Genomic DNA, 25,061 nt, shown 5'->3' with positions numbered 1-25,061 from the left:
ACTGAAAACCTGGAGGGTTTTTGTTTTTTTTGGTTGATATTCCTGTTTTTATTTCTGTCTCTAGAGGAATTGCACAGCTGCAGACTTGACTCTGCAGGCACCGCGGAGGTGATTTCCTATTGGATAATCACATCGTGAGCTGAGAACCAATCACACACTGTATCCAAGAGGAATGGACCCGCTGAGATTAAGTCAGGGTCTTTGAACACACGATTGCTGCTCAACAACTGTCAACAACTTACTGTATATTACAAATTAAAGTGGTAAGTATCTAAAAAGCCCAACAGTATTGGCATCATATCATTCTAGGAAAAGGAGGACTCCAGTGTAACGTTGGAGCCCTCTACAGATCAAATCCAGTCACTGTCTGAGTCCAGATCAAGGACAGGAAATGGGAGAGGAAGCTGGAAGTCTCCATGGATACACCACAACAAGTCAGCATGTGGACGCAGAGATTTGGCAGCACTTAAGAAGGTGTATTTTAAAACTGTTAATATTTCATCCATATAATATCTTAATGTTTGGACATTTCAGTTTCTGAACGTGTTGATCCTGAACGAAGAGGGGGTCTGCCATGTGTGACCCGTACAGAGTTTCCTCCTCTGTTCAAGTGGAGCAGATGGAGGCTGAGCTGTCGCACCAACTCTCAGCACTCAGGGTGGAAATTGAAGAGCATGGATTTCCCAGAGGAGCAGTGCCCTCCAGATGTTACAGGTGTGGGAGCTTGGCCGACGGTTGTGATTATTATTAAAGCCTGTGTCGGATAACAATTTGTAGGTGTAGGTGAGACTTAAAGTCCCCCTCCACTCAAAAATGTGTTTGGCTTATTGTTGCTTCAGGTGGATGTTTGAGGTCCACTGTGTGAATGATGTTTGTGCAGAGTTTGACACTAAAAGACAGTTTTCACACTCATCTGCTGAAGGGGTAACGTTTCTCTGCGCTCACCTCAAATCTTGAGATGAGTATGACGAGTATGTTTATTCTAAGCAGATCATTTTAATATGTCTCAGAACATATCTGGAGGGGACCTTTAACGTCTGTCTTAAATGTCTACATTGGCAGGTAGATGGAACTTTAAGTCAGGCAGATTTATTCACAGAGAAAACGTGATTTTCTAAATGTTTTAGGCGCCAGTTGTTATTGGTGCAAATCCTCATTCACTGTCAGTTTTAGTCATGCTAGTGGCTGGTTGGTCGGTCGATCCACCATTTTGGTGCAGGCTGAAATATCTGTCATGACATTTAGTACCAACATTCATGTTCCCCAGACGATGAATCCTAATAAGTTTAGTGATCCCTGACTTTTCCTCTAGCACCACCATGAGGCTGACATTTGTAGTTTTGACTGAAATATCTGGACAACTATGGGTTGCCTTGAAATTTGCTACACATATTCACCAGAGAGTGAATTGTAATTTGGTGATTCCTTAACGTTTCACTTAGTTTTATGACCAAATACCTGCAAAATGAATGCCACTCCCATCAGCCTGCAGCTATACTTTGTGTTCACTGCTAATTAGCAAATGTTAGCATGCTAACACGCTAAACTAAGATGGCAAACATGGTAAACATTTGTTAGCATTTAGCTCAAAACACTGCTGTGACGGGCCGTTAGCATTGCTAATGAATACAATAAGGGTAATGCTAAAACATAATTGAAATTGATCCAGTAATGTCACATATAGTCAGTTTCTAACGTTAGCTAACATTAGCTAACATAAGCTACTAGTCACACCAGACAGAAGGCTGTAGTGGCAAAACCAAATCAAAGTGTGTTGAATTGAGCAAAGATAATTTGTATGAAGATTTTATTATTTCTTCTTTACAAAGAGAGCTTTTTTTTAAATTAATTTCTAGCTTTGTTTCAGTTCTGTTCCACCTCCAAAGGATATTTCCTTCTTCCGTGTGGAGAGGGAACAAACACTGAGGAGAGGGCTTCAGGTGAGACTGAAAGTTCATCTTTTAGTTTTTATCAAGGACAGTCTGCAGGCTACAGAAGATTAATTTCTAGGCTATTAAAAACTTTAGAGCCTCTGGACAATATTTAAGGGTAAATCCAGCTGAGCTTTTTAGTAACTGATTAGCATTTCCTGGGTCCCGCTCTCCTCCTGGTTGCAGGTGTCTGAAGCTTTGCCGGTTCAGTCTCAGGCTGACGTCATGCAGAGAGAGCTGGACAGCTGCTTGAGTTTAGAGTACACTCCTGACAGTCTGCCTCTGCTGCTGCACCAGGTGAGGACAGAAAACAAAAGATCACAACAACAACAACAAAAAAGACTTAATCTGCAGTAGAATGAATACAATGGAAAACGAGAGAAAGGTCATCTCAACCAATTCCCTTTTTGTCTCCAGTTCTACACCGACAGATCGTATCACTTGGCTCATATCAAATATCTGCTCATGCTGAGATGGAGGAGATTCTGTCGCCACACCAGCGTCACCGAGAAGCTTTATCCTCATTACAAGGTGACAAGCTGAGTCTCATTTTGCCATCTTACTTCAAAAATAACTCGTTTTCTTCCTTACAGTTCATTTTCTGCTACTTCAGAGGAATACGGGAGAAAATATGGCAAGGGAAGTGAGCAAATCTTACTCAATAGTGGTAATTTAGGAGAAAAGATTCTTCTATTCTTCTTAGTTGCAAATAACTATTATTTTTATTGTTGATTAACCTGCAGATTATTATTGTAAAATGTCAGAACAGTTTTCAAATAGCTTTTTTTTGTTTGACCCAAAATATACAGTTTACTACCACGTAGGTAAAGAGAAGCAGCAAATAGCCGGAACTTAGAAATATTATTATTTGATTATCAAAATACAGATACGAATCAATTAATTGTTTCTGCTCTACAAAATAGATGAAATAAATGACTCTGTTTAGTATATTTACTCTGCACAGAGACTGTGAGAGGCATAGCATGACTTAGTATACACACAAATATACAAAAACAGTAGCAATGAAAATGTTTGGCACTACGAATATTCAAGGAAGGCTTTAATAATCTGACCACTGGAAGAAAATCCAATTATAACTCTTGACAAACAGCAACGGGAGGTTTTTCAGTTGTGTTCTTGTTTCAATGAATATGACATTTTGCTGGAATAACAATGAGATGAAAGAAAGCTTTCATAGCTCTTCTGCGTACATATGTAAACGTACCAAAAAACATGAAGAAAAGGAATTGTTTGCAGGATAATCTCATCTCTTCCTCTTTCTTCTCTTGCAAAAAAATGAGGGAAAAAAAACATCAATCACAAAAAAAGAAAGGAATGCTGACGGCTTCCTTGTCAGTGTAAATTCTAATCTTTTTATTACCTTCACCAGCTCACCTCAGACTTCTTGCTCTCCTTCAGGATCAGGTGTCGTATTTGACGAGTGAGTACGAGGACGCCCTTCAGAGAGCTCGCAGACTGTCGGCGAGCAGAGAGAAGATGCTGACCGGCCGAGGAAACCCTGCCAGCCTGCTCACTCAGGACGATGTGGTCGTTTACCTGCGGTGGCTGATCTGCCACCTGCACTCTGTTCAGACCGTTAACAGCTTCCTCAGGGTACAAATACACACACTTTTAATGCATCCGTTTCCGTTATCTAAGGCTTCTGGTGTTATATTTTATAATGTTGATTTCCTTGTTTGAGTGAACAGGTGCTGCACTACATACCAGCTTGTGAAAGGAAAGATAAAGAACCAAAAGTTCATGAGGAAACTTTACATGAGACTCAACATGTCGACGGTGAGAGTCAAACCAGCAACTGTAATAAGAGATTCACCGCTGTCATCAGATATATACAGTAACATTATAACAGCAGTAAAAACTAACAACGTACTGAATATTTTGCTATTCAGTTTGCTGTTGCTTTTAGTATCTGGGCTTAAAATGTAAAATTTGCCTCGTGGGTGAAGGTCATTAAAATAAAAAGGCGCACAAGAGGAAAAGCTCATGGAGAGTCTACAATAGACAGGGTTTGTCTTCTGAATGCGTCCAGTAAATTCTATGGAAATCTGTCCATTAGATTTTGATATTTCTTATGTACAAGTGGACATTTTTGGCCGATGATGACGCCAGAGGAAAAGTCAGGGGGTCACCAAAATCAATAGGATTTATTGCTAAAATAATATCACCACAATTATGAAATGTGAATATCTACAATTTCATATCATCTCCATTTGCTGATGAGGATCATGTGATATGATCAAAAGCCCCAGAACAGCCACTAAACGGACCTTGGGGTGGTGTTTGTTTTCCAACGTCAACAATGAACTTTGAAGCTCAAAACTGTGATTTTAGTAGTAGTTTGATGGATCAGCCAGACAACATGGGATGTTCAGACATAAGGAGTAAATACTGCACAGCTTTGAGAGGAGATTTCAACAGTTTATAACTGAACAGTTCAACTACAGGTGTCCCCCTGCACACTGCTCACCTGGAGGAGTTTCTACCTGAGCTGCAGTCTTTGATCGGTCACTTCCAGCTGCCCTACGACACTCGAAAACTCAGGACCGCCGCAGACGAGATGGAGTTATTCAGCGTGGTAATGCAGGACTTAGTATGTATGACATGTGCATTTAAATGGCTTGAGTCGAGACATGAAGTTGGTTATCAGAAATGCGTCAGTCTGAATCCGTCTCACCAGGTGTGGAGAGAGTTCAGAGTGATTTTCAGACAACAGGAGCAGATGAAGACGTTTCCGCAGTACGACGGCACTGAGGTCAAACGGAGCCAGTGGGGGAGGAAGAGTGCGAGGACGGCGCTGAAGAAGGAGGCCGACTGGATCCCCTTCATCCAGGTTAGAGTCGATAAACTGAACAGTCAAATACTGTATATTAGGTTTTCAGTTGGTTTGTGGTTTGCCAGGGAGTAACGGAGTATCAGTAGTAGTTTATATTGTAGTCAGCTCTGTTCAGTGGTGGAAGAAGTACTCAGATCTTGTACTCAAGTAAAAGTAGCAGTACAACAGTGTAGACATACTCGGTTAGTATGAAGTAAAAGTCATGCATTGACATTTTTACTTAAGTTGAAAAACAAAAGTATTATTACTATCAAAATATATTTAAAGTAAAAGTACTCATCACGCAGAATGTCCTATTTCTTTATATTGTTGTATTATAATTACTGATGCATTAATGTGTAAATAATGGGATGAAATAAGGTGGGACTCATTTTAATTAGTTTTTATACTTTATCTGCTGGGAAGCTTGTCAATTTCCCCCCAGGGATCAATAAAGTTTTATCTTAACCTGTAATAACACATCATCATTTATTTGTTGATTACATTTTGTTTTATTAATCTGAATCCGCAAAGGAACTTAAGTAGTGGAGTAAAAAGTAGAATATTTCCCTCTGAGATGTAGTGGAGTAGTAGCAGAAAATGGACACACTCAAGTCAAGTACAAGTACCTGAAAGTACCTTGTACTTAGCTACTTTCCCCCACTGGTGCTGTTGTGATGTACTTGTACTGCTGTGATTTTTGAGTACTTTCTCAGTCACTTGTTCTAGTGTTTCAGGTTGTAAAAGTATTACTTTGTGTGTGTGTGTGTGTGTTTTTAGGGGTACTGGGAGGAGGGTTAGACATTGACTGTTTGGTTTCTGTCCTGCAGGTGAAGCCCAGATGGGATCCGTGGCAGCAGAAACTCGTCACAAAGCTGAAGGAGAAGAAATCTGTTGATGAGCTGCTGAAGATGCACAGCAGGTTTCTTCAGGTGACAGTTTATCAAGATAGTTTACATTCATTATGATCACAAAGGGTCCAACTGTCTTTTTTAGTCCTTTAAATTCCAGCAGATTGATGTGTGTTTTTTTTGCGTTCTGTCACATGTAATAATCCCCTGCTCATCTGGAGCCGTTGTATATTTTATAACACATACAATCAACGTTATTTTCATGAGGTTTAAGCTCGTTGTCTTTTCTGTGAATCTCATCAGGTCCCTGATCTCCTCCACGTGGCCGCGGCTGTAAAACAACACGCTGCTCATGTTGGCGACTCACAATCACAAAGCAGTAAGACAAAACGACAAAAGACCTCCGAGATCTGGACGAGTATTTACAGCGCTGCCTCTCTCACTCAGGCATGGGATAAAAAAACAAAAAACAACCTCTCCTGTGCTGCCTGTGTTGGAGGACGTTGTGTTAAAAGTGACGTTTTTCTTGTTAGGAAACACATGATGAGTCCAGCAGATCTAGAGTCAGAGGAGGCCACGACGAGAAGAGTTTGAAGAGTGCAGCAAATGAAAGGTGTGCATTACTCGAGAATATTGCGACAAGGACTGAAACACTTGGCTGGTCAAGAGAAATCAATTAAATGAAAACAATTTGAGCATGAATTTAGTGCTTTGATCACTTACAAAGTGAAAATGCCAAATATTAGCTGGTTTTTGTTGGTCTAGTGAAGATTTTAAGCATTTTTCTGTTTCATTTCATTGTATATTTAGATAAGATAAATGAGCAACTTTGTTGTCTTAGTTGTCTTCCAGGTGTGTTGATTAAATCATGAAAACCCACTTAGCCACTTTTCACTCACCTCGGATGCATAAAACACAGACGTATTCTATAAAATTGAAGTTTTCTGTGCCTTTGCTATAAAACACAGCTACTCTTTCGAGGACAGCCTGCAGCTCCTGAGTCTGGATGATAGTTCAGAGGAAGGAACCTCAGATCCCATCATAACCAGAGGAGCTTACCTGTCTCTGATTTACCTGCGTCATCTCAAACTCAGACAGCTCCAGGTGAGGCAGACGGCAGCATTTTATGACAACCTGAGGGTGCTAAGACGTGTACTGGATGACGCTAAAATGATGCAGAAAAGAAGCAGAATAAAGATATTTTTAAGTAAAAAAAAAGGGACCTGGTTAGGAACATTTGTCTTAACTTTACCCGTCCATAGCGCATCTCTCTTGGGATGCTGAACTACCTGCGCTCTGTGGAGAGGACTTTGACCTTTGACCTGGCCGGTCTGCAGCTGGAGGAAGGAGAGCTGTGCAGCACAGCGGCGGAAACAGGCTGGATGAACGCAGCCAGAGGAGGAGGAGGGGAGGCGGGAGGTCTCGACTCGCTCCAGTACAGCCACAACACTCCTGTTGACTATAAGGTAATAACATGTCAAAGTATACATGTCTCTCTGCTGTGCATTTATGGGAACAGCAATGCTACTTTTTATGTGATGTATGATGAAGAACAGCAGTTTTATCGGCCTAAAGCGGGGCTGCAGCATTAAATCAGCCCTGTTTACCTCATTCACTCTAGTTTCTGTTGTTGTTTGTTATTTAGCACAATGTCTCATTGAGATTTCAACGATATTTGGTGAAAAGAGTTCAGTTGTTGTGTGGATCCAGATCCAGGATTTTTTTAAAGTCAGTATTTGCTTTTATAACAGGGAAGTGTTGTTGGGAAATGTCTTTTTCAGGAGTAATGCAGGTAACACAAATCAGAATGTGATTATATTTTGGTGGGGCTCTAGATGTGGATTCAACCGGAGTCAACTGAAGTACATCCAGGCACATGTGTCCCGTGATTTTGTACTATTACACTATGTGTTTTTCAGATGTAGATCTGTAAATCAAAACTTTCTAAACATTTTCTTTGATGGAAATAATCTGTTTTAGAGGATGAATGAAGGTTTGGGCTCTTTGTGTCCCAAATAAAATTCAATTCCCAACTATTTAACAAATGAAGTGACACAACCGCTAAATCTCTGATCTTTAATCTTTAACGTTTTGCAATCAGCGTTGGTTGATTAGGATGTGAGCTCTGTAATTTGTGTTTTTTTTGTGGACAAATAAAATTGATCTTGAACAAGAGTAGTAAGTAAATACTGAGAAGAGAAAGAGAAAGCTGAACCAACATGAACATCTTCATGTTCAGAAATATCCATCTGAGTGCAGTCTACGACTTCTTCTTATTCCAGGTCCGTTGCTCAGAGTTCATGGAGTTTGCAGAGGTGGAGAACCTTCATGATTTCTACAGCGCAGAGCAGCGTTTTGTCCACACTCGGGACCAGAGGGGGTTTTACATTGTGTACGACGCTGCTCTGAAGGACCTGGAGGAGCTGGAGAACGAGATTCTTCTCGTCGGCTCGCACTTCATCCACAGAAACAGAATTAAGAAAATGGGAAACGCAGAGAGAGCAGACATCCACTCCTGGGCCGGGACAGATGTCGACCGTGTTGCGCTGCTTCTTGACTTGTGGACATGCGAGACAGAGTTTTTGGAGAGCAAAGTACAGGTAGAGGGATATGAATGAGGACTATGGATGTGTTGGTTTGTGTTTATCTTTTCATGCCGTTAGCTTTTGGTTTCTGCTTGTTCTGCAGCTGTTGAACTGTTACTACGAGGCCTACCAGCATGCAGCAGGGGCCGAGGAGAGGTTTGCGTTGGCTCAAGTTATTACTGACATCATGCACAGTAGGCCGCACATGGACCTGAACCAGGATTACTTTGTTCAGGCCTACAGAGCTGAGATAGGCTGCCTGCGAAGCCAACAGCAGCTGATCAGAGACATTTTGGACAAGCAGGTGAAAACACAAAGTCTGCAATGCTGCTGAATTATAGATGCAACAATTAGTGAGTTGATCGATCAGATGATCAAAAGATTTTGATAATCGATCAATCATTTCACTCTTTCACTCACTTTGCTGGTTCCAGCTTCTCAAATATGTAGATTTGCTGAATGCCTTTGTCCTATATGATATTAAATCAAATATCTTTTGGTTTTCACCTGTTGGTGATTTATAGACTTCACTTTGGGCTCTGGGAAGTTGTGGTGGGCATTTTTCACTCATTTTTGACCTTTTTGTTAATTGCAGCCCTAGTTTGAAATATAAAAACTGTTTTTTTTTGTGGAAAATGTATATTTCTTTAAACCAGTCTTGATGTGTGTGTTTACGTCAGGATACTTACACACTTCATTTAGTTTTGTCTGGCCTTACATGTTATTTTAGAGTCATCTGTAACGTGCATGTTGTGACGGATCGTGTTGTTTGTCTCATCAGATTGAAAAACAGCGGCAGTACCTCCAACGCATCTGGAGAGACGACCGCAAACCCTCCGTTCATGACTATGGCCTTCCACCAAACTATGTTCCCAAACATCTGGTGTCACTTGGAGGCAGCAGGCAAGTAAATAGAATCAGAAGTCTAACCCTGGACTTGGTATCCTCCAGAAGTTAATGATTTTCTGCTCTTAAATCTCTGTATTTTCCTTCTTGTGTGGTGTCTGCAGCCCTGCACTGATGGACATATTCCTCCTGGAGGTTCACCCGTCCCTTTGCCTGGCCTCTGCAGTCTATCACAGTTTAGTTCGGGCTCACTCGGAGCTCTGTCAGCTGCACCGAGCCACAAGCATCACCGACAAACTCGCCCTGCGACAGAAGCTCCTGCAGCAGGCCCTGCAGAGCTGGAGCCACCTGGCTTCACCCGGAGCCACCTACAGCTCTCAGATACAGAAGGACGTAGGTTTTTCCTCTCTAGAGAATCCGTTTAAATCAATTCAGATAAAATAATGATGCAAATAACTTTAATAACTTCCCCACTGGCAGCTATTCTCAGATGTGTTCTTTGAGGACCCGATTTTGGTCCAAAAGGTGGGTCTGTCGTTAGTGAGATCTGCAGAGGAGGACGGGATGCAGGGAAGAGAGAAACAGTCGTATGCTGTGGAAACTTTCTCCAAGCTGCTGGAGCTCGTCACCATCCGCCATCGTCTGCTGGAGTCGGCCTCAGAGACCGCACATCTGGCACAGTTAAGATAACACTCACACCGGGGTGAAAGGGTCATGCATTGCGATCTGTGCGTTTGTTTTTACATTATTGGTATTATCGTGAATTTCTAACACAGTCTTTTCAACTAGAAATACCTTAATAGCACCTTAAAACAACTAGAAATCTGTAAATAAATGTATATCTTAAGTACTAAAACTATCCTTAAATATGCTAGTTAATAATTTTATTCTAGTATTATCTAGTAGTATCTTTAAATGATTCTTCAACTTTTTACTTTTTGTCATTTTATTTATTCCTAACAGAATCCATTTCACATTTTTCTCCTCTTTTATATGTATAGTTTCCATTTTGTCCCCAACTTACAGGAATGTAAAGACACATAACTAAATAATACTAAATACGATCTAGCAAACAGAGTGGTAACAAGAGCTCTCATTGGCCAGGCTTCATTTTCAGCATCAATATTGCGTCAGAAAACTGAAAAATGAGCGTGAATGTTATGGGAGGTCAGAGGTCAAAATGAGAGACCTCAGACGACCTGTGATTTAATTACAATTACTGGCTCAAATTAACGACAGAAAAAAATCCATTATTTTCAAATAGTCGTCTCATGTTGGTCCGGTAATGTGACTGAACGAGCAGAAATGATCCAGTGTAATTTGTAACTGTAACGTTCAATAATTCTTCACAGGTTGTACAGAAACGTGGCTTCAGAGCTCGGCTTCCATGAATTCCACCTTTACCTGCGGCCGGTGCAGTTCGAGGTCACTGAACAGAAAGACAAAGCAGAGCAGAGGCCTGTTTTCATCACAGCGATCCTGGAGGACGACAGCTGTGTGGACAGGTTAGTAACCAAACTACATGTCCCATTTCTGTGATTAAATCTTCCGTCGGACATTATAATTGATGTTGTCTTTCATTTCTTAAAGTCAGCCAGACATTAAAGTCAATTTGTGGTTCACTGAGGCTGATCATCAAGACGCTGCAACGCGTTCTTCACTAATATAAAACAGATTTGTCTCACAGCTCTGCCATCTCCACACGTGCTCTGTTATTTTCTCCAAGAGCAGTGAAGTGCATTTGAAAGGGAATTAAAGTGCGCCGTCTGCCGCAGGTTCACCCCGTCCCACCTGCCTCTGAGCATCCAGGAACTGGACGAGAACCAGATTGGGAGGTTCAGCTTCGGCTCGGAGGAGGCCGTTGTTCGTGTGCGGTGAAATCAAATGCTTGGGTTTATTAGCACGTGAAGAAATGAAGAAATCAAAATGTAAATCAACCTGTTACTTATCTCTTCACAGCTTATGAACAAACAGAGTGTAGAAAACCTCCAGGTGACTCTGGCCTGTCAGGTTACACAGAAGAGCGCTTTGATGAGTGCCGTGAAACTGGTTTGTCTTTGTCACTGGGCGGAGAGTGGGACGTCTGCAGCTGAGGTGTGTAGTCACTACATGTCATCATGTATTTTTTACTCCACTACATATATTTGACAGCTGTTACTAGTTACTTCAGATTAAGATAATGCTTCCCAACTGTAACCTCTTCTCGTCTACTTGTCCCCTCTGAACGTCTCACATAGTTTCATTTAAAGAACAGTTCGAAGCCCAAAGAGGTAAAACGATCCAATGTTTCACAAAGACAGCAAAGATTAGAGTAAAAATTCAACATATAACTTCCAGGTCCCATTCTGCTCTCTATGAACACGCTTCCCTTCGGCCCAATCATTCAAAAATACGACATTTCCTTCATCTGTTACGCCGATGACACACAGCTTTGTCTCCCCCTGAAACCAAACGGCCGGTCCAGTCTAATCAGACTCATGAGCTACCTCCAGGAAATAAAGTGTTGGATGGCACAAAACTTCCTACAGCTGAATGAAAGCTAGTCTGAAGGTGTCCTGTTTGGCTCTCATGACTCCTTCAAAGTGATTACCAACAGTCTTGGCAACCTGCCCCCCCCCTTGTTAAACCCCCACACCAACACGTTGGTGTGATATTTGATTCCACCTTGTTGTTTGACAAGCAGGTCAATGCAGCTTTGTATTTTTTTTGCCTAAATCAAGCCATTTCTCTCATCCTCTTTATATCCTGCAACTCCCTGTATTCTGGGATTAGTTGTCGTCCAGAACGCCACACCAGGCTCCTGACAGGTACCCGGAACAGGGACCATATTACCCCTATACTGGTCTCAGAGGCTGACAGTTCGGTTCAGCACTGATTTTAAGGTTCTCCTGTTTGTCTATAAAGCCCTAGATGGGCTGTCCCCCTCCTATATTGCAGATCTCCTAACCCCTTATTCTACCTCAAGGTCCCTCAGGTGGGCTGACTTGGGGCTCCTGGCTGTCCCGCAATCTAAACGTAGTATTTTCACAATAATATATTGGTACTTTTATTATTAAAGTTTGTTTTCCGATTTATTCTCAGAGTGAAGTCGCCCTTCATTCTGACGAAGATGTGAAATCTGACTCCAAACCTGGAAGCGACACCAACAACATGCAGGAAAAATCAAACGCTTCACCCTCCAAAGGCTCAGCAAGAACTCCCTCCACGACCAGGGAGAGGTAATTTACCCCACTTGTAGAGCAAATTACTGTGCCGATGATTAACGGCTCCTTCTGTGCTGGCTCTTTAATAAACAGAATCTTTGTTTGTTACTCCAGGCTGACGGAAGCCTTTGTGTCCATCCAGCTGGAAAAAGTGGGCCTGCGTGACGAGATGCTGAATTCATTTATGAAGAAGAAACAGGCCGTGGGGGGTCTCATAAAAACCCCAGTGAGTTACGCGCGGTGGTAGATTCTCAGGCGGCTGAGCAGGGTGATAGATGTGATTGGCTACCCATGAAGTAAAATGAATTTCTCTCACACCGCAGGAGGAAGCAGCAAAGATCAAAAGGAGGCTCATAATCGAATTTCTCAAGAAGTACGTCCATGAAAAACATCTGCATTCCTTTTGTTACGAGACAATAAACAACCTCAGTGAGCTGTTCCTCTCTCTAGATACCAGCATGTTGGAGGTGAACACTGCGTCTGCCTATTTCTCCACAGATTCGTCACACAGATATCTCAGTATTGTGTGAGAGCGCAGATTGTTGCACATTACTGCAGTCTAACTTCCCTTTTGGACGACATCCCCTCCGTCCGGCGGTCCCACTTCACGAGAGTCATTGTGGATTCAGGAGTTGACCATCGCCCTGACTCCAGGTACAACCTGCTTGAATCTTATGTATCATTAATAATATAGAATAGTCATATGACACATCACATGTACATGCACACCAGACTTCAAACCACAAATGTATTTAAACAAGCGAGATTGTTGCTTGGTTAAAATGTTTAAAAGTGGTTTCCACACCCATTAATATACCAGCAGGCTGAAAGCTTCTATGATGAACACCCTATAAAAATACATATATAACCCAAAATGTACTACACCAGAAAATGTTCACACATATTCATGAGATATATCTGTTAACATACACTAACAATAAATGTATGATACTCAAGAATATGGAAACTTTGCCATAAATACATCTAAATGTCTTATTTTGTATATTCTCTCCTCCTGGTGTCAGATTATTTAAGGGGACATGAGTTCAAACATTGTGGTTTAGAGTCCGTGTGCAGGCGTTACTAACACGCAGCACCAGAAAAGGCTTGTACATGAAAACAGACGTATTAATCAAACCCTTCTCTCTAACAGGATCTTTCCACGTCGGCCGCAGCAGCTGTTGTCTGCAGACGGAAAAACTCTCCTCAACTTGTGGTTCATCCCCAGCTTCTCTGAAGCGCTTCACATGTTCAAAACGCTGAATGTTTCGGTGAGGCGCTTAAACACATCATTGAGACTATTAATACAGCAGCACAACGCGTGATACGTTTAGCTGCTTTCACCTTCATGCTTTTCTTAAGACCGTGAATAGTTTTGAATGCAGTGTTGAACCACAGAGCTGGTAGATCAGTGTTTGTGTGCTGGTGATTTAAGAGAACAATTCAGACAAGTTGTAAACTACAGAAGTGACTTTAATTCTCTTTTCACATCATTTTTCGGGTCTAAACCTCTGCCTATTTGTCAGTAATTTGCCGCTCTGTTGCTCTGATTCCAACAGGCACGTGCCACAGCTCTGCACCTCACCCTGCAGATAGTTTCAGCTCTTCATGACATCGTTTATTACCTGGTTAGTTTCTCCAGACTGGGAAACACAGCAGAGTCCTGCAGGAGAGGACAGGACGTACTCACAGCGGACTGGGGGGGCACTGAAGGCATCGGTATGTGGAGCAAAACAAAGCATCACACCTGCCCATATGTAAATATGTAAAGTAAAAGTAGTAATACCATAGCATTCAAGATTTAAGTAAAAGTACTCATAATAATTAATATTATGTTATTGGATTATAATTATTGATGCATTAATGTTGCAGCTGGTGAAGGTGGAGTTAATGTTGATTGAAATATCTAGAACAATATTACTTAATGGTGGTTATAGGCTCGTAGACTATGAGAACACTGTATGTGATGTTATTTTACAGTCTGAAGAAGTTTAAATTCAGAGAAACGTAAGAACCGTGTAAGAGTTAAAGGTGTTCTACATCTATCGAATCTCAGCGTGACAGAACTGACCAGGCGATATTCAGTATCTAGTAAGAGACCAATATAAACCAGTATGTTGACGGCCGATCCCAGCGATCCCATCACATGTCTGGCTGCTGTACAGGAGCAGAGCTGCATGAGATCCAGCGTCAGGTCGAGCGTCTGTCTGATCCCAGCGACCCGGAGTCAGTCGGCCGTCTGCTGCAGCTGCGCAGGCAGGTCCTCCTCCTGCAGTTTGATACCGCAGTGAGACTCCTCATCAGGTCAGTGAGTCTGAGGAGTGAACACTGTTAATGTTTGCTGCCATATTGAACACTGACTTGTGCAGCTGTTGTTTCTTTCTGTGGTTTTCTTGTTGCTGGTTCTCTTTGTTGTTTCTGTTACGTCTGCTGTCTCCCTTTGGCTGTGCTGCTGATTGCCTTTTTAAGAATTAATTGATTTTCTCACAAAAATACATTTTTCTTTCAGTCAGCTAAAAAGGAGAAAGAGGTTTAAGAAAGAGGCGTAGCAGTTACTTCATATTGTCTCATTGTCTTCTGGCTTGAGACAACCTACAACTCCCAGATTGGTTGTTATACAAGAGCTGGTAGTAACTGAGTAGTGGTAGTAATGTAAGGTGTTTGATCAGTTGATATTGCATAAGAATTGATACTGTTGATACTGATACTGATACTGAATCTGTCGTGTTTCTCTTGTGTTCAGGGAGGCCTTCCTCTCCTCTGGTGATGTCGCTTCTTACCAGAGTGTGAGCGACAACATGGCGTCTGCGCTCCCCCTGCTGAGTGACAGCATCCGGACCGACGTGTTCGGTCTCTCGCTGCCGGTTCCTCGACCTCTAGAGACTCGAGGCTGTCAGGTGTGTGTAGCTACGTGATGTCAGTGGACAAATATCGTATCATATCAGTTGAAACTACATGTCAGGATGAGGGGAAAATGTATTTTATGATGTTTTATTTGTCTCATGTGCAGGCACAGCGGATGTTTCCATGGAGGAGCTTCATGGCCTGTCATGGATTGTTCCCTCTGCGTGTTCGGGACGTCCCTCCCATCGAATACTGCATGCAGGTTCAACATCTAATATGTCTTCGCTTCGTTAATGGTGTGAGATCACATTGCCATGAAATATGAGGACATACTCTCGTACTCAGATGATATCTAATGTTTCCTTAAGCAGTATCATCGGGACAAAATGATCACTCCTACACAACAAATATCAAATTCTAGCACACAAAATAAAAACACAATCAAGCTCCCTAGATGATGAACTTTTACCATTTGCCAAGATAATTATTTATCAGAAAGATGGATGAAGATGAAACTTGCTGAGCACATTTAAACCCTTTTTTATTTAATGGCCTTTCTCTCCTTTACGTCACCTTCAGGACAAACTTTACATTTTAAACCTCACTGCTGCCGAGGCTACAGTAAAATGATCTGTGTTTCACATTTTTGTACTTTGTGATGCTATAATGATTAGATAAAAAAGGGCGTTTTTTTCCTGCAATATTTTTGGTTCACTTGAAATGACTAAGCGTTTCCTGCTGCATCTATTGGAAGGTGAATCAGAGAGAAGAGAAACGCCTCGTACTAGTTGTAGGACATTAATGTCTTTTTCATGGAGGCATAAATAAACAAGTCGTGTTTGTCTGCAGCTGTGTCTGAGTGGTCTGAGTGATCGCGGCAGACTGCAGGCCAACGCAGCGCTCCTCGGCGTGTCGCTGCTCATGGAGGACGTCCTGAACAGTGGAAGAGAGGCAGGGCCGGTCCGTCTCCACGGCAACAATGACGACCTTCTGCACGATGGAAAACCTGATGAAGTAAAAGCCTGTTTATAAGTTGTTGTGGCAAATTCATGGCTAAGAAGGCAAACAAGACAACTTGGATTATCTGTAAATACAAAGTGTGAAAAGTTCCTTTAATGCATCTACAAAGCAGTTGTGTTATTGTCTGTCATGTCCGCTATGTTTCGTCATTGTTTTAGGCAGGAGGAAAGAGGAAGAGTTGCGTGTCAGACTCAGCTGCTCTTCCTCAGGATCCAATCAGAGTCCAGTCTGTGCTGAGAGGTTTCCTCCTGCTGACGAAGCAGCTTCAGGTGTTCAAGGAGAGCTGGACCCGAAGACGTCTGGGCGTTCAAATGTTCAGGACGCCCGGTTTGTATCAACAGTTTGTGAAGCTCTACAGGTATGTGGGACGTTCAGAGACAGCGGGGATGATTACATTCAGACAACTGTATATAGGCGTGCTTATGTTAATAAATAAGTATCAGCTAGGAGCCTGTGAGTGTAGAAATATATTGTCAAGCTATTTTATTTAGATCTAATAAAAAATGGAAACGTGAACATTTTCAACGTTTCTTAAATGCTGTTTCTAAGATCAAGAATTATTTTTGCATCTCAAGTTCAGCATTTCTTTTTTGACACCTGGAGCTAAAACAGTAACCGTTAAATAAATACACAGTACTATTTAATCCCACCTTTAAATTGGCTGTTCTTGCTTCACAGAGCTGAAATCTTTTACCCCAGCATGAGAGCTCTGGCTCAACAAATGGGTAAGGAGCGGGACTATGAGGTCTTCATTTCTGGCAGCCAGTCTCTCCTGGCCCCCCCTGGAGCTTCAGAGGTCGATGTGAAAGCCTGGCAGGTACAGTACTTCTAACTATTACCTGCATAACATATTGTCTTGTGTATTTGTACCTTGTAAAATACGCCGTCGTCCTCTTAGCTTCACAAACTGCTGGAGAGCAGCGAGTGTGACATGATCAGAGCGGTGCAGAGGAAGACGAACAGAGAGCTGACCCTGGTGCTTTCTGAGCGAACTCGACAGGACACGGGCCTCCCTACAGGTGCCCAAAAAAACACAAGATCTGCCTCTAATTATTAATTAATACAGAAGAGTTATGCAGTCACATTAATATATAAATATATTCTGTGTGTGCTCAGAGCTGTGGAAGAAAGCCCCACTGAAGCACAGTTTGTCCCCTGAGCGGCCGCAGATTGTGGAGACGTTCATCCAGCAGCTGATGGAGGGAGCTGAAGAGGCTGAGGGACAGGTATTAGATTAGTAATAATAATGAATTAGTTCATAATCTAGGAAAAGTCCAAATGATACAATAAATACATTATGTCTTCCTGCAAATACCTGCTAAGAACATGCTGTAACAGTTTTCTCTTACATGGAAAAAAAAATCTGATTCCTGATATTTGCAGTGGTGGAAGAAGTACTACAAAAGTAAAAGTAGCAATACTACAGTGTAAAAACAGTTACAAATAAAAGTCTTACATTCAAAATTCACTGAAGTAAAACTACAGAAAGATGTAATTACTAATGTTTGTATTAAAGTTAAATGTATTGGGCACAATGGTCCCTTTCAGAAACACATTTTTTATTATTATTATACATCATATTATTGGAGTATTATTATTGATGCTTTAATACGTAAGCAGCATTTTACTATTACAGCTGGTGGAGCTCATTTTACATTTTCACTTAATATACTTTAATCTACACCACAGTATCATCCAACTAACTAACTCCAGTTGTCAGATAAATGTAGTGAAGTAAAAAGTAAAAAGTACAATATTTCCCTCTGAAGTGAAGAAGAAGTATAAAGTAGCATAAAATTGACATACTCAAATAAAGTAAAAGTACCTCAGAATTGTACAGTATTTAAGTAAATGTTACTTTCTACTACTAACCCTTTAAAAAAAAAAACAAAGTTACTTCTGAAAATACTTAATAAGTGAAAGTGAGAAGTCCATTTAAATCCAGTAAAGTATATAAAAATTACACCTCAAATATGGGAATGTAGACAAAGTATTATATGAGACAGGTGAAAGCTAATCTCTTGGTTTTGATCACTTATTACAGGCAACTACAAACTGTAATAAAACACATTTTCAGGACAATCTGTGCATTCCTATACACTTAAATTTGCTCCCTTTCCAATGTGTTTATGTTCACTGGTACTTTGGCATAATGTGTTGATATATTGTAACTGCAGAATGCACGTGTGCGATCACCACTTCAGATACCAGGACAGTAAAAGGAGGACATTACTGTCCTGTACTGTGCTGCATGCTGAGTAATAAGACCGGCGAGTGTCTCCTCTTTCAGCTGACGGTCTCTCAGGATCGCCTCCAGCAGTGTCTCACTCGCCTCGGCTGCTCTCTGATGGAGCGAGAGCGTCGCAGCTTTCTGCTTTACTCACAGTTTTATGAACAAATCCTGCAGCAAGAGACTCAGCTGCTGTATCAGAGAGAACAGGTACACATCACACAATACAGTATAGTTTATTTAAGGATTTTAGCTCAGAAGGATCTACTGTACCAGTCAACAGCGCTTTTAGTAGCATATTTATTGCTCACACAATCACGACTGTATTGTTCTTCAATGATGGTTTCTTTCATTTTTAACCTCAGGATTTAAAGAATCTTAAGGACTCTCAGACAAGCAACTCTCACAAAGAGGTAACCACTGTAATTACAGATGCCTTTGTGTGTCATGTGTAGGAAAAAGGAAAGATCACGTTAGATAAAGTGACTTAAATCCTGGTCTCAGGTTTGTACTCCCTCAGGGGATTTGTGCTGAGCTGCTTTGCGCTCACACATGTGGGTTTTCTGCCTCAACAGAGGCAGCTGGGAAATGAAGTGTTTACTCAAAGAGATTTTAGCCTCGATAGCAGCAGAGCTCGAGGAACGACAGTTAGTTCAGAGGGAAATGAAAACAAAGTGTCTCGCCAATTCTTAGATGGATTACCTTCTTTATTTAGAAAAACCAGTTTACACAAGTAGCTTTTATATTGTTTTTCTGTGTGAAATAGCCCCCCCCTACCCCTGTACTTTAAAATCAAGGCAAACAAAACATAAATAAATAAACCATGTTTACTGTACGACAGGTGGCTGCTGTATGTGGTGGGATGATGCTGGAGATCTCAGCGCTGCAGGCTCAAGTCGCTCACCTGGAGGAAGAGAAGAGTTCTCTGGAAGAGCAGCTCAGCCTCAGATTCAAAGAGCGCTACGACCCTTTGGTCCGACACCTCTCCTCCACCTGCATCCAGCTAACGGTGAGAAATCTGATCTCTTTTGTGAAAAGACTCCAAACAATGCGTACAGGTGTATCAAAATGATTTGTTTCTTGATTCTTTGGTCCAACACATACAGTTTATATCTATCTTTTGCACTTTTTTTCACCACTTTTACAAATTTCATCTTTAGATTTAGAAGATTTTGCACTTCTGACTGAAAATTAGTTCAACTAATTCTTTTTCATAAGTTAATCTTCTGTTTTTTAAATAAAGTGATCAATATAATACCTTTACCTTTATTTTTTTCTTTCTGTGAATTTGTACATTTGTAAACTACAGTTGTTTTTTTAGTTTTAGTGGCTTTTTTATAACAGTCTTTATTGTTTTTATTTATTATATCTTGATTGTCTACTTATGTCTCCATTGCACTATCCTGTATGCTGCTGGAACAATGCAAATATCCCTGCTGAGGGGTTAATAAAGGATTATCTTATCTTATCTTGTGTATGTAAAGTAGCTCTATGTAATGCGGTCTATGTTGAAACCATTGTATTTTCGATGCACTCTGCACTGATGCACTCTGCACTCTGTATTAAATTGCCGTTTGCAGCTTTAATTCTCCAAGTTTCAAATGATTTCCCATCTTATTTACTTTTTGAGCCACTGAAGACTTTATTTGTCCCCTGTGTGTTTTCATCTCAGGCCAAGCTGGAGGAGGACCACCGGCTGATGGAGCAGGATGTGAGTGAGATGGTGAACAGAATAAGAGGCGAAGGAGTGGACAGAATCATCAGGCTCAAGAAGAAGTACGGCTGCACCAAAGACAATGATGGACTCGCACTCACGCAGTTAAAGGTACAGTACGGCAAGAATCTGGACTTAGAAAAGAAAAGAGATGAATAATGTACAGTAGCTTTTCACTTTTGTTAAGGATTTTTTTTATCCTGAAACATGTTCAAACTATTTTGAAATTCCCTCCCGTGACCGTGTTAAACATCCCAGTGTGTCCCGCCTGTTTTGTTAGAGAGAGGACGTCCATGAGTTGGACCTGGAGAACAGCCGGCTGACCGCTCTGCTCTGCAAACTGAAGGCTCTGAGCCGCTGGAGGCAGCTGGTCGACCAGGAGAAGCTTCACCGGCAGCTGCTTCAGACTCAGCAGGTCAGCAGAAAAATGCAGGAATATTCAGTATTTATGTCCCGCAGGACAGCAGACAATGTGTTGAGTGAAAGGAAACTCCAGGAATCAAAAGCTTGTGTTTGCTGTCTGTGTTCCTCACTGTCCTTTATTTTCAGTGCCGCTCTTATCTGGTTAGTTTTGACCCGTTTTATTTTTGTAATATCTGATATGTCAAAGTTTTGAAAGCATCTAAGCATATTTATCCATGTATACAATTATCAGTTAAGAAAGTAAATTAAATTAGCTCTTTCATTTATCTTTTACTGGATCTTTTTTATTTTCAGCTCCTCATTTTTCTTATTTCTCAGTCCTACTCAGTTATGTAACTCACATTTTATGCTCAAAACATATTTTTATTTCATGTTGCTTATATGTTGATAAGAGAAGTGTGCCTTTTTATTATTTATTTAATTAACTGATATGAGGTGAAGGGAAATATATTAAGTATGTTTTTTTTTTACAGTACATTTCATTATATATATATATATTAAATTATACTTTATAGCTTACAGCTTACAATATTTGTCACTCCACACTACAAATTTATAAACATATTCAAACTTTATCTTCATTTGTTTCTGAACTTTTGAACTTTTTTTACCGCCACATATTTATAAAAAAAAACCTTTATGTAAACGTAACATCACAGTGATTAAGTGATCCATGTCGTCCAGAGGGAGATCGCCTGTCGCTCCGAGGCTCTCAGGGTGAAGATGACGTCCGAGGACGAGGTGGTTTTCCTGCAGGAGGAGCTGCAGGCCGTGAGGAAGGTGCTGAGCGGCTGTCAGGCCGAGTGCAGCAGCACCAAGAAGCTGCTCAGCAGGAAGGTGAACATGAAGTCTCATCCACACTTCACTGCTGCCCAAACATCAACATCGACTGTGGAGCAAAACTCACACACAGTTACATTTAGAGGTTAAAACATCTGACATTTGGTCATATAATGTTCCTTCCAAAATAGTATACATTTTGAAACTATTTACATTTATCATTTATCACTTGTTCACTATCCTTTAAGCTTATTGTGGAGGAAAGTTTCTCAGGTATGTTTTAAAACATTAACAGCTCAAAGGAAATTTGTGCATTTGGGGGCACTTCTGGGTGCCACAGCAATCAGAAGAGGTATCTTTAAAATGCACATATGAAGAAAAGTTTGCTGTGTTTTCAGCCTTATGGCTGCAACAAATGATTCTTTTCATTATTGATTAATCTACCAATTATATTAGTGATTTATCGATTAAGTTTTGGTCTGTAAAATGTGCCCATCAAAAAAAATCAAAGGCCATAGTGACGTCTACATATGTCTGACCAGCTTGTCCAAAACTCAAAGATATTCAGTTTACTGTCATAGAAGAGGGCCACTTTTGCTTGCTGCTCTAAACTATGAATTCTGTCAATCGAGTAATCGTCATTAGAAAGTGCTATAGATTAGTATTTTAGTACTGTGTAGTGATCACAGATCAGCCTGTCTTGTATAGGATTGTGTGCAACTACCACACTATTTGATTTCTGGTGGTTGGGGTCTTCATTTGGGCCCCCTTTCACATCTTTCCCAACTCTTAAATATAGGCAAAGTGTCACATTTTGCTCCTATAGACTTTCATTCAGGCATTCATGCAAAGCTCTACAGTGAAGTGAGCACTTTTCATAATGTCACGCGTTGAGAAACTATGAAGCTGCCTGGACGTGTTCACTAAATACCCGCTGATACGCAGACAGAGGAGCTCCAGGTGGCCCGGCATCAGTCTGCACGGGAGGCCCGCAGCAGGCAGGAGCTGGACAGCTATCGAGTGCAGAGCCTGGAACAAATGAGAGCCGACGTGGAGGACCGGGAGGGGCGGCTCAGGGCGCTCAGGGAGCACCTGGACAGAAGCAGCAGGATGAACCAGTTACACAGACAACGCAGTGGCAGAGAGATCCGACAGGTCTGGAAACGATCGTCTTTAGACAGACTTTCTGTTGTCAGACCAAGAATTACATATTGTTGTCCTGTGGAAACCATGTACTGTATCTACAGCATTTTAACTTTTCATGAGCTGACCTTTGTGACAACATGTCTTTCAGATAATTTCATTTTAATGGTTTACTTAAAAGTTTATGTGAAAAACTGTGTGTTCTTTCATGTATTCTTGTTTAGGTCTATGTATTTTGTAAGTAATTTTAATCAAAGCACATGAAAAAGATAATGTGTTCCAAGACCGCCAAACAAAAATGTCTCAGACCAAAATCTTTCAACAATATTTTATGACTGATAGTTAAAAGAACATTAGAACAATTTCAAAGTTTTCAAAGAACTTGTGTTGAACTAATGTTTAAAGAGTCTGCAGCCACGCTATAGTGGATAATGCTAACATGCTCACAGTGATAATGCTAACATGCTGATGTTTAGCAGACAATGTTCACCATATTCTCCGTCTTAGTTTAGCGTGTTAGCATGCTACATTTGTTAATTGGCGCCAAAGCACAGCTGAGACTAATGGGAATAAAGGATAAGTTTTGAAATTTTGGCCTGATGATGGTGCCAGATAAAAGGTCAGGGGGTCACCGAAGTTATTACAGTTCATCCTGAGGAGAACATGAGTGTCTGTACCAAACCTTAAGGCAATGCATCCAACAGTTAATGAGACGTCAAATAATAAAAAGATACTTGTACCTTCTTGCTTTCTGTCGTGTGGATGTAGGTGAGGGGCCAGCTGCAGCAGGAGCGCAGCCTCAAACAAGAAGCCTTTCAGGAGGTGGACCGACTGCAGAACCAGGTGAACGACGTGGAACCAGCTGCCTCCAGATGCACCTCAACAACAGGTGCGCACCAACAACAGAGACAGCGCGATGGAGCCTCCAGCTTCTCCGGTTAACTGTGTTTCATGAGAGCTTCTCCATTTCAAATTATTCGACTTGACATTTCACTGTGTGTGTGTGTGTGTGTGTGTGTGTGTGTGTGTGTGTGTGTGTGTGTGTGTGTGTGTTGTACCACAGGGCCAATCAGGACTTATTACACACTGTCAGTCAGCAGATTGAGTACTAGAAGTCCCTCAGCAGGTACCGTACCCACCTCTTACCTTCATCTCACAGCAGTGAAGTGATAATCTGCCAAAAATCACATCTTGTGAGTTATGAGTCGATTTCTGGCTGCTCATGCGGTTCAGGAGTAAAACTAAAGCCATCACGTTATCCAGACGCTCGTAACTTTGTGTGATGACATTTTAAATTGCATTATAGATTGTATTTTGGAGCACCGAGGCTCAGTCTCGGTTCTATTTCTGTCTCAGGACGACACAGAGCCAGTCAGCAGCAGCAGCCGTCCGCCCTGCAGCTTGGCAGCCTCACAAACTACGCCGCACTTCAGGACTTTGCTACAGAGCCAAGACACCAGAGAGCAGAAACAGCCAGGAGCCGTTCAAACACAAGAATAGACAGACCTAAAGCGGTGAGTGAGCCCTAGAAGCACAGCAGAGTGTATTTTAACAAGTTCAGCTAAAGTTTAAACTCCTCAAAGTGCTGTAGTGTTGAAGAGGGCAACACATGCTCAGAGTATTCTCTCCTCGCACGTAGAGCTGGAAGATCTATAGTGACGAGACGAGATAATGTCTGAGATTTTGTAATATTGTGATATTGTAATATTGTGATACACGCATGTTAAATGTTGTTTTTCTTGGTCGTCAAGTTTCAACAGTCAAATGAAATCAGAAATGTGTTAAACTTGAGTGGAATGACCAGTGAAGGCCTCTTTGTGTTTGGTGTTCATGTCCTCATTACTAGATCGTCATCAGCAGATGGATTTTGGCCAGTTGTCATGGAATTATTAATTCAAATTAAATTGTTGTTGAATTACTTCCTTAAAGGAATAATTCTACATTTTGGGAAATTTGCTTATTCACTTCCTGACGGAGCGTTGGATGAGAAGGTCGATACCTCTCTCATATCTGTCCGTTCAACATGAAGCTGCAGCCAGCGGCCGATTAGTGTTAGCTTAGCTTAGCATAAAGACTGAAAGCAGGGGGAAACTGCTAGCCTGGCTCTGTCCAATGATAACAAATCTGCCCACCAGCACCTCTTCAGCGCTTCGATTAACACGTTATATCTCGTTTGTTTCATCCGTGCAAAAACAAAAAAAAGTGTATAAACGACAATTGACAGTTTTACGGGGGGACTATGTGCTGTACTATTTCTTGGCATGCATAGTCACTTCCTGGAGTCTCCACTGGTTGCCTGGCAACTGCTCAGAGCCAAGAAATAGTCCGGCTTTTATTTAGTTTTTTGAACAAATTAAAGGAACGAGATATAATTTGTTTAATAGTGCGCTTTAGGTGGATTCATGCTAGCTGTTTCCTTCTGTTTCCAGTCATTATGCTAAGCTAGGCTAACCTGCTGCTGGCTGTAGCTTCATATATACTGTACAGACATGAGTGGTATTGATATTCTCATCTAAATCTCCGCCAGAAAGTGAATAAGCACATAAACACACACTTGGACGAATACACAATCGACATTCAAATAAGCCTTTGTTGTTCTTTCAGGATCCGTCTCGCCTGCGTGTCCTGACTGCTGAGAGCTTGTTACCAGACGTGTGA

General features: G+C 41.3%; 1 protein-coding gene across 1 annotated transcript; it reads left to right on the top strand.

The window, feature by feature from the left end:
- Nucleotides 1–574: 574 nt before the first annotated feature.
- Nucleotides 575–25,061, top strand: LOC139297941 (uncharacterized). Its single transcript, XM_070920754.1, is given in 46 exon segments — nucleotides 575–714; nucleotides 840–924; nucleotides 1,887–1,940; nucleotides 2,118–2,228; nucleotides 2,349–2,462; nucleotides 3,351–3,545; nucleotides 4,426–4,542; nucleotides 4,630–4,782; nucleotides 5,595–5,696; nucleotides 6,149–6,228; nucleotides 6,584–6,719; nucleotides 6,878–7,081; nucleotides 7,898–8,215; nucleotides 8,304–8,504; nucleotides 8,982–9,103; nucleotides 9,211–9,439; nucleotides 9,527–9,726; nucleotides 10,399–10,551; nucleotides 10,822–10,915; nucleotides 11,006–11,095; nucleotides 11,819–11,853; nucleotides 11,984–12,020; nucleotides 12,128–12,264; nucleotides 12,364–12,475; nucleotides 12,573–12,622; nucleotides 12,748–12,903; nucleotides 13,403–13,520; nucleotides 13,809–13,968; nucleotides 14,415–14,553; nucleotides 14,993–15,146; nucleotides 15,260–15,355; nucleotides 15,943–16,125; nucleotides 16,272–16,471; nucleotides 16,792–16,930; nucleotides 17,012–17,132; nucleotides 17,230–17,339; nucleotides 18,404–18,553; nucleotides 18,709–18,756; nucleotides 19,185–19,352; nucleotides 20,016–20,168; nucleotides 20,338–20,472; nucleotides 21,165–21,317; nucleotides 22,206–22,415; nucleotides 23,172–23,292; nucleotides 23,760–23,917; nucleotides 25,008–25,061. Coding segments are annotated over 46 exon segments (6,195 nt in total).

Source organism: Enoplosus armatus, chromosome 15 (assembly GCF_043641665.1).
Source record: "Enoplosus armatus isolate fEnoArm2 chromosome 15, fEnoArm2.hap1, whole genome shotgun sequence".
NCBI classification, from domain to species: Eukaryota; Metazoa; Chordata; class Actinopteri; order Centrarchiformes; family Enoplosidae; genus Enoplosus; species Enoplosus armatus.
Note: the sequence above shows the minus strand (reverse complement) of the source record. Positions and strands in the feature narration are given on the sequence as shown.